Here is a 10,194-nt window from a genome sequence, read left to right as displayed (position 1 = left end):
CTTCTTCACACTGCACTGTTTGGAGAAGAGAGATTTCTCCCAAGAGTTGCAACCTAAATCTGGGGGACCTGGTCCTGATAGGCTTGAATTGGGCCCCAAGTCCACTCCTAAACCAGTTTCTATGGCGAGGGGGGTGAAATACTCAACTTGGCTTGAGCCAATCAGAACCCATCCTAGAAACAGGGGGTGGGGTCTATCTCATCCAAACCTCAGACTAAGGGTGGGGGGAGTGCTCTGCAAAGGAAACCCCAGGTCTGGATCACTAAAAGGGAAGATAGTAAATAGAGGTGCCAGATGCCTACTATGGGCAGCCATGCCTGGGAGGTGTGGCTGGCTCCGGCACACATACTGGCTTCCTAAAGCGCATGGTCCTGCCTACTCGCTGGAGAAAAGACATCTGACCCTGAATGGCAGCCTTGCATCTCCTTTGAGTGCTCAGTGATGGAGGAGGCAGGGCTGACCCAGTCCGTGATGGACACCAGCTCCCTGTCCCCGCCTCAAAGCTTCCACCCGGCATCCCTCCAGCCTTGACTTGCAGCCACTGTTTGGGCTTAGCCTTCCTTTGGGGCCTGTTCCTGCACATGGCTTCTGCGGTCCGTGCTCCCAACCCCTTTTCCTGGGTGGAACTGCTTTCCTTCTGAAGAAGCCCCAATTGGGGAGTCCTCCAGCCCCCAAGAACACAGGAAGAGTCGGGGGTCACAGAGAGGGCATGGAGAAGAGGCACAGTCCTCCCTAACTCTACTACCTTATTTCTGGATGGATTCCAGGTTTTACTTCTGAGACAGCTGGCACACATTCACTGGAAAACCAGAAGCCGGTGGGAGAAACAGTTTGTTTTTCAGAGGTTTATTGATCAGTAGACTCTGTCTTTTTTGTTTGTTTGACATTTCTAAACAAGATTATATATTAAAAAAAAATAATAGAAGCATAGTGTATTAACTGCATGGGTTAACTGACATGTAACCTTAGAGACTGTCGGTCAGGCCTGCATTTACCTGAGTAAACTCAGGGATTATCTGTTCTAAGAATGTTGTTCTTCCGTGGAGGAAATAAACAGTGAAATGCTTTACTTATCTTCAGATTCCTGCTGGGCATAGTGAAAAAGTGTTAACTGTGCAATATGGAAAGAAAGGACCTGGCAGGACCCATGCAGGCTGACTCACGTGGCTACACCCTGCCCTTTGGGGTGGATTCATCCAGACCCTCCCGGTGCAGCAAAGGGGCGGCTCCTGTAGGAGGCCCCGCAGATCCAGGGGCAGGGCTGTGGTCAGGGGCAGTGGGCCAGGGCTCTGAAGAGGCCTCTTGGGTATTGGTGAAGCGCAGGGGACATTTGGCTTCTCTTCAAATGCTCTCTGACCTCTCTGGATATCCAGTCCCCCGATGGATAATCAGAACTCAGCTCCTCAAGGCCCACGGTCCTGTGGATGGAACCACAGCCCCCGATCCAAAGATGCTATTGCTGCAAAATGACCAGCGTCAAAAAGAGAACCAAGTCCAGCCCTGGAGATGTGAAAGCCCCACCCAGGGAAGAGGGGTGCTCCACCCCACTCCCTGGGCCAAGTGTGCAGTGAGTTTAGTTTTGAGACAAAAGCATTGATATATGATCCTGGGCTGGGGCATGAGGCACAGAGCTTAGGAGAGTCTAAACAGTGCAATGTCCCTCCAGAAAGCTGGTTTAGAAGGGCCTCGTTGGCAGGCTTACAGCTCGGAAGTTGACTTTGGGAGGAGCAGGCTGAAGTTGTCACTTTCTCCTCTAAACTCAACACTGCAGATTAGTGTCATGTGATACCAGGCAGAAAACAGGGCTTCAAGATTCTTAGATGTCTTCTGTGGAATCACGGGGTGCACCAGGATGGTTTTATAGTTCTAGAGTTTGCTTACTTCCACCCTCCCACCCGATGTGAACATTCTTTGAGAACTGGGGTGGTCTGTGGAAAGGGGCATACAATCAGGGTGAGCAGATCCCAGAGGGCTGCTGCCCCCCAGCCCTGCTGCGAGGAGGGGGTGGGAGAGCAGGCATTTTGACACAGACTCAAGGAAATATCCCTAAAGTTTTCCAGTGTTTTCCTTTCCATCAACTTTTTGTGACCAATGACTTAATAGTGTGAGGAGATGTTAAGAAAAACAGACACATGGTTTCCATTTTTTGTTTCAAGAACACCACCAGGTCCCAGAGGGGAAAGGACTCAGCTGCCTGATGTCTCTCCCACCTGATGTTCTCAGCTCAGGGTGAGGAATTGGGGAGCTCACAGTGCCCCGAGAAGTTTCATTCCACAAAGAAACCAGCAACCTTAGCCTGCTGACCGCCTCAAAAAGTTTTTCTACACATCTCTACATAGACAAAATGTGATCATATCTACATATATATATACAATGACAAGTTTTAAAAACCATGCACTCATGACATAGACATGTGTATACATTTATGTTTCTGTATGACAATTGAGCAGAGTTGAAGGAGCAAAATTATTCTAAGTGGAAAGTCAGTGAACCTTGGCGTCTCTAAACTTCTGGACAAATGAACTCCCTTTTTCCTTCTCTCTCAATTTTGCTTTTGTGGTCTCTACAGGACTGACACAGTTGGGGAGTCCTCAGAATGCACACAACTATCTGCTCCTATGACAGTACTGGAATTATAAAGGTTTCTTTTCTATGTGTCTAATTAACTTAAAAGTATTCATTGAGATAAAAAAATCATAGTATGTATTTAATTCTCTTAAAACTCTAAATTATTTAGATACTGAGTTAGAGAGTGTGAGGGTTGGGGTCCGGATAAATGCTACCTCCAAATAAATATTTTCTCTTAAATAAAAAGTTCTAACCCTGATGTTGCCAGAGTGACAGAAAAAAGTATATGATTTTTGGGAGGGTCACGTGGGAGTTCTGCTTTCCCTTGTTTCCTGTGCCGGCAGGACCCCACGCCACGCAGCCCATCACTAGTTTCTGCCTCTTTCTTCTTGCATTAAGTCATGATGAAAAGCAGGTACCCCCGGGCTGGTGCACCCACCGCAGGGATGCCGGCGGTGGTGGTGAGAACTGAGCTCCTCCACCCGACACAGGAATCTGAATGAATGAACCAGAGAGGTTTTGGGGAAAGAATACTCAGGAGCCAAAGTAAAGACAAGGGCTTGAATCCTGCCCAGGGATGGCCATTTGTGATACAAATCACACAGCCTTTGGAAGAAAAGGTTTTATGTGAAAAATTCCAACCTGTTCTGTATAAAGCTTTTTATCTAGTAAGGAAAAAAAAAATAACACAAAACCCCACAAAAGTGGACATAATAAAAATGCCCGTTTTCTACAAAAATAGCGTCTAACTGTAGTAGACGGATCTCTTCTGCCCTCACTTCTGTGTCCACGGATCTAGGGCACTGCACACACCATGAGATGTTTTTGCTGAATTTAAATTCTACCTTCAACCCAGGGGCCTTGGGCATTTAACAGCTGAGGACACACTAAGAGGGCTGAGGAGAACCGCTTGTTTTCTTTACAGTAGTTTAATTGTGATAAACAGACTTGGCTGCACATTACTGGACAGACTAGTAAGAAAAGCTAATCTTCATAGTTCAACATGACTGGAAAGGCATACTAGAAATCTCGCCAGGGGTTAATGAAGTTTGTGAATTCCCAGTTTCCAACCAAATTACAGCTTTCCTGGGAAGGCCCCGGGAGGGAGGCCCGGGCAGACTGGGCAGCAGGGCGCTGGGACTCGAGAGCTTCTGCTGGCCTGACAGACGGTCCTGCCGGAGCCCGGAGGAGGGGCGGGGCACGCACAGATGCACAGATGCACAGATGCACAGACGCAGACTTATCCTTCTTGCAAACCTCGGGGCGGCCGTCTTCTCTGGTAGACAGTTTGGAGACAGCAGAAGCTCTCTCCACTCTATATTTCCACTCTTTTTATGGAAGAAACAAAATAAACATCCTCTTTTCTCCCTCCTGGTGTCCTCTGAGGGACAGACAGAAGTTGTTCATGATAATAAACAGCCTGCATGAAGCCCAGGCCTCAGCTGCTCCCGAGAGTCCCCCTTCCCCACCCCCAGCTCACTTCCCGTGGTTCCGGGGGTTCTGTAAAGCCCCCCTCCTCACCTATGCTTTTCCGGGCTTCTGAGTATTCTTTGGACAATTTCCTTCTCTTTTAAATCCTTCACTTTCTTTACCTTCCCCCCCTCCAATATTTTAATAGAAACTTAGGGAATTTTAGAGGTGAAAGGACCTTAGAGACCATCTAGTGTCTGGAGTCTGACCTCCCCATTCTGCAGATGGGGAAACTGAGGCACGGAGAGGGCAGTGCCTTGCCCAAAGTCACTCGGCGAGTTAGTGGCAGAGCGGGCCTCAGGTCCGGTCCCCCCGAATCCCACCTCATCTCACGGCCCACACCTCAGTCGTCCTTTGGCAGGGACTTCCTGTGAGAGGGGGGCACGAGGTGGGAGGGCAGGCTGTTGGGCAGCTCGTAGCCATCGAGCTTGATCTTGATGAGGTGCTTGGCTAGTGCGAACTCCTCCTCGTCCAGCATGCCGTCGCAGTCGCAGTCGGCCAGCTTCCAGATCTTACCCAGGACGCTGTTGGGCAGCTTGGAGGTCACCATCTCCTTCTTGGCGTTGACGCCTGATATCTTGCCGTTGATGGGAGACAGGGTGTAGAAGAGCTCGTCGTAGATGGGCTTGTCTTTGGCCACGACCCACTCCTCCTCGTCGGCGCCCTCCCCGGCGCCCTCCCCGTAGCCCTGGTTGAAGGGGCCCTCGGTGGTGCCATCGAAGGCGCCACCCTGCACGAGCTGCGTGGGCATGCTCATCTCCTCCTGGCTGACGAGGTTCATCAGGGACGAGATCTTGTTGCTCAGCATGTTGTCCACGGCCTCGATCAGCTTGGGCTTCAGTGAGTGGAACTTGGTGAAGTCGTAGTTCTCAAGCTGCTCCTGCAAAAGGGTAAATCACAGATTTGGTTACCACTCTCTCTTCTGGGAGGGGGGAAGCTGGAGGAAGGAGTTCACTCTCAAAGCAGACACCACATACCCTGGGCTGTTCCAAAACTTTTTCTTTGGTGGAGTCTCCACATTGGAAGTCACCAGGTTTAGGAGTGGTTTTGGAACCAGGAAGAAGTTGCATGGGATGCAGCATGACTCTTTCTACAGTTGCTAATCTCCGCTGGAGGCCACATGAGTGTTAGCAATCCTCTAGGACTTTGAGACAACCCTCCTTCCTTCACCCTGCCTTATCCTTAGTGCTCCAGAGAAGTAGTATTTTATCTTTTAAGGTGCTTTTACCTCTTACTTCAGTTGATTGCCACCAACTTTGGGGAGTAAAAAAGAGCAGGTATTAATAACCTCGCTTTGCAGAAAGCCACACAGGGAGCCCCGTCAGAACCAAGACTAAGACCCCAGGTCTCCTTACTCTCGACAGGGGTTCTTTGTGCTATAATATGAAGCTGTGACAGAGGAACTGTATTTGGTAAAACACGTATTCACCGACTTTGTTTTTGGATCAGTTAAAAAATATAGCTTGGGGCACCTTCTCACTGGCTCTAACAACAAATTACCAAGAATTATCAAGATGTTTTGCCAATTACCTATTAAGAATGAGCCCAGGTGGCTACTCAGGTAGGAATCCTGCAGGAACAGCCCACAAAGGCCTGGCCTGGTCTGGAGCACTGAAACTACACCAGGAAGGTATTTAGGCAGGGTCACTGGAACCTTGGAGCTAGACAGTGATTATCAGTATCACATCAGTTGTTATTTCAAAGATGGACCAAAAAAATGACAGTTAAAAGTGGCAAGGAGTAGGGGAGTAGGGAAGGGGATGGTGAGTGTATAAATTCAGCCAATGAGGTTGAGAATTATCAGTAGGCAGGTAGGGACAGGGCTTCAGCTCCACCTCCCAGGAGAACCGGCCCGCTAGCAGATAGAGCAGGGGCATGGGCTCCAGAGAGGGGCCTGAGAGACACAGCAACTGCCCAGACAGGGTGGGATCAACTGCGAGATGTCAGAGTGCCTGTAGAAACAATTCTTCCTACTTTGGTTGATTTGTTGATTCATTTACTCATCCATCCATCCATCCATCCATCCAATATTCCTTCCTTCCTTCCTCTCTCCCTCCCTTCCACCTACCTACCCATCCTTCCATCCAACATTTATTGGCCATCTGCTGTGCGCCAGGCCTTGGTCTGGGAACTGGAGATACAAACGTAAAAAGCCATAGTCCCCACCCTCAATTAGCCTAGGTTGTAATAGAGGAAGGATACCGCAGTTTTTCAGTTCCTGGTTACTTTCAATAAGGACTTGACTTAGCTTTCGGTGAGCAAAGGATAACATGAAATATGAGAAAGTCATTAGAAAGGGAAAAGCCAAGTAATTAAAAGGGAGAGGAAGGTTAGTGGTGAGGACCAGTAAGCAAATTTATTAATTAGGGGCCAGCTGACTCTTCTGGAAACATCCTGTGTGTTGTCTCTGATGCCCATGGCCTACCACCGTGCTGGCTCTCAGCTCCCGCTTTCTGGTCGGCCAGAGAGCTAATGGCTTGTTCCTTTAAACCAAATGGAGTCTTCATCCTTCCTCAACATTTGTCCTCAAAGGATAAGCAAGTCTGTTTGAATTGTGTACACCACGGGCATGCAAATTAATGGGCTCCATATTTTCACCCACCTATATCTCAAGCTTCCACCAAATACTCCCGTGGGGGTGCAATTATTTACAGAGCCCTGGTGTGTGCATTTCTGGATGCTTCCTCCCTGCTCCTTGGACTCAAGCTGATGCATACATCATGCATTCCAAAGCCACATGGAAATGCGTTTTATGTTCGTTGCAGTTCTGCATTCTCTGTTCCATGTGTATGGATAATTTGGAGAGTCTCTATATGTATTTATGTGAGATATGGCTCTCAACAGGGAGAAAGTATTTGTGAAATGTCTGGCTAGATCAAAAGGCTGCCCACTCAGCCTGCACAAACTCCAATTGGTTTTGGGAGCCCCATGCTCTTATACATAAACAGTCCATAGGAAAAGAAAAAAAAAAAAAAGGAGAGGAAGGAAATATTACATCAGATGACTAAGGCTGGGGAAAGCTGCTGCCTGGGAGCACGGATGAGCTCTGAGCTTCCCGGGCTCCCAGGCCAGGCTGCCTGGGGTTACATGGCCTCCCCGTCTGAGGGAAGAGGGGCACGCAGTCACCCCGAGAAGCAACTCTCCCTGGCCCTGCACTGTGAGAGTTCCAGGGCGTTATGTGAGGGGCCTCAAAGACTAACGAGCACTGTCTTCAACAGCAGATTCACCGAATATGTGCAGAGATATTCCAGGTACGGCAGTTTTAAGATGGACTCTCTATAGGGTATTTTTGTATGGGCAATTCCAGAGAAGCTGGAGAGGGGCCATCCAGGTGTGCAACTTTTTGGAGCTGTTGCCTGATGCAGAGATGAGGCAGGAGCCTCCTGAGGAAAAGGGGCTTAATGCATCCCTCAGACCTGACTGTTTGGGACAGAAGTAATGTGACAGGCAGTTAGGAACAAATAAAACTTGCTTTTCATAAGTATCATACTTTTGTTGTATAAAATCAAGAAAAAGTAGGTAAGGAAAAAGAAAAATTTTTATCATTTATAATCCCATCAACCAGAAATAACCTCTGCTAACATTTTTGGGTATACGTTTCTGTCCTTTTTTATAAACACACACACACACATGCACACAACACACACACACACACTTTAACTTAAATAAGACGATACTCTTTAGCTCCTTGGGTTTCTAAAAAATATCATCTCTTTTCATGATATTAATTTTTATACAACCTTATTCTTAATAATTGCATAATATTAAACTGTTTAATTGGGCCTTTCTTCATTTACTCTGTCCCCTGCAGTTGGAAATTTAGGCTGTTTCCAATGGAGAATCAAAACTGTGGGCTCTAGGGTATACCAGCAGGGCAAAAATTCTATGCTGTTGTTTGGAAGTGGAGCCATGAGCTTTAGATGGTAAAAGGGATGAAGCTGAAAGCAAACAGTCTGACAGATATCTAGAGAAGGGCCTCCAAAACTCTTCTCAAAGAGCTATTTCTGAGGCTGTCATACTCCGCTGCGCTAGGCTGCGACCGCTGGGCTGAGCTTTGAGCTGCAAGGTGGGGCAGAGCTGGTTTTGAAAACGCATTCCAGTTTCTGTGCCCTCCATCCACACCGATCTGTTAGTCACTCCCACCATCAGCATCAAACAATGCTGCCAGCACTTTGGGCTCTCCTGCCAATGTCTCGGTAGGCCAAGTAGACTGAAAAGAGAAAGCCAAGCGAGGAGGAGGAGCAGGGATCCTACACAAAAATCCCAGTGCTTCCATGGTAAACAAGTCTGGGTTTCCCCGGATGCGTGAATACCTTCCCTGCTCTTTCACGGATGAACTTAAGCTCTAAGCACACACACAGAGCCCCTGCTTGGCCAAGTGGACAAATGACAGCGATGCCCACCCAAACTTTCCACCAGCCTGCAGGAGTTGTGGAGTCTGAAAGCAAACTTCTGGAAAACTGGCAAGGGGAAGTGGCCATGTATTTGCAGAGGTGGACAGGAGGCAGCAGCAGTCATTCCCGCCCCAGGGGGCACACAAGAAATGGAGCCTACACTTCACCTTGCCCTTGCCCCCAGGCCTGACCAGGAAGTGTGGGCACAGTTAAACACTTGCCATCCCTGCCCTCAATCTGGGCGAGTCCAAAACAGAAGTCTCTCTATTGGGTTGAATGCACACTGGGGAACTTAAAGATTTACCTATCAACAATTTTATCCGTCAAAACCACAGTGTCTCGTTTTGGGGATTGAATCATGTCCCCCACAAAAGGTAGGTTCAGGTCCCAACCCCTGGTCCTGTGGGTGTCAGCCCATATGTAAATGGGACCTTTGAAGATGTTATTAGTTAGGGTGTGCCCAAACTGAATGAGGGTGGGCCTTAATCCATGTTACTGTAGTCCTTATAAGCAAAGGAAATTAGACATGGAGAGAAAAAGCCACGGGAGCAGCCCAAAGCTGGAATTAAATGAAACCTGGAAGAGAAAGGAGATGCTGCCAACTGCATTGCCATGTGACAGAAAAGCCAAGGAACACCAAAGATCTCCAGCCAGCCAGAAGATACCAACCCTGGGTGGAAGCAAGCCTTCTAGCCTCTGGACCCATGAGCCAATAAATTCCTTTTGTTAAGCCAACCCATTGTATGTTATGTTTTAGCAGACGGGAGACTAACACACCCTGTATCCCAGAATTGCTCCCTCCCAAGAGGCAAAGGTCCCAGCCCAGTCTCCACCTGGTCTACCTGCGCTCGCTCACTCTCAACAGTCACCAGAAGCAGTTTTCAAATTAACCAGGGCTCCCGAGGAGATGCGGATGGCTCTGCTGCCCTCTGATGTTGAAATGCTGACTCAGCAGCTGCAGGGTCCACATTCTCCTTTGAGGAGGAGGACAACTGAGTCAGCAATAAAGGTGCTGTTTCTAGTGTTCTCCTCATGCTGCGTGCCTGTCGTGGTAAATCAGATGCTCTCCCTAAAGGGGACAGGGCGGACCAGGTCCCAGGGCCTTCAAAACACATGCTCAGCTCACCGCTACGTCTTCCTCCCTGGCTTTACCCAAGAGTCACCACCAACTAGTTTGGTCCATGAGCGAAGAGGGAGGAAGGAGGCGCGAGGCTGGCCCTGGTGAGCTCTCTGCATGACCCGGAGTATACCAAGGTCATGATACAGTCCTGTCTACACTCGTGACCCTTACACTGCCCCGGGTAGTCACAGGAGGTGGAACACCTGTACTGCGGAGGGAGTCAGACTCAGCAGACACAGGGATGGGAGACGCCTGAACTCAGACCCACGGCCCACCCAGAGCTTTCTGGGGACAGCAAACTAGCCTGCTGCACAGGAGGGCAGCGAGCCAGGCCTGCCTCGTTCCCTGGGACTCTCTGAAGGGACCAGGGTGGTGTGATGAGGGCCACGCTGGCCTCCCAAGATCAATTCTGGACAGAAGGGACCCTCTTCCAACCTCCAGAGTTTGCTCTGGAAGCCCCTGGTCTATAAGCCCTGCGGAAATTAGGGCAGGTCAGGGCCTGGGACACCCTAGATCCTGCTCTGATATGAACATACAGTAACTTATTCATTCATTCAACACATCAGTTAAGCACCTGCTATGTCCCAGATGCTGAGGAGAGGGCAGCATACAGGACAGTAAACAGCAGCACCTGGAGTCAAT

General features: G+C 49.0%; 1 protein-coding gene across 1 annotated transcript in view; it reads right to left on the bottom strand.

Moving 5' to 3' along the window:
• Positions 1 to 830: 830 nt before the first annotated feature.
• Positions 831 to 10,194, bottom strand: part of EHD4 (EH domain containing 4) — a 79,356-nt gene continuing 69,992 nt past the window's right edge. Inside the window, exon 6 of the mRNA XM_037834235.1 lies at positions 831 to 4,918. Within this exon, the coding sequence (XP_037690163.1) occupies positions 4,382 to 4,918 (537 nt within the window). The 3' untranslated portion in view covers positions 831 to 4,381. The remainder of the gene's footprint in view (positions 4,919 to 10,194) is intronic.

The sequence above is a fragment of the Choloepus didactylus genome, chromosome 4, assembly GCF_015220235.1.
Source record: "Choloepus didactylus isolate mChoDid1 chromosome 4, mChoDid1.pri, whole genome shotgun sequence".
Classification (NCBI taxonomy): Eukaryota; Metazoa; Chordata; class Mammalia; order Pilosa; family Megalonychidae; genus Choloepus; species Choloepus didactylus.
The sequence above is the reverse complement of the archived record's forward strand: the minus strand, read 5'-3'. Positions and strand labels throughout refer to the sequence as shown.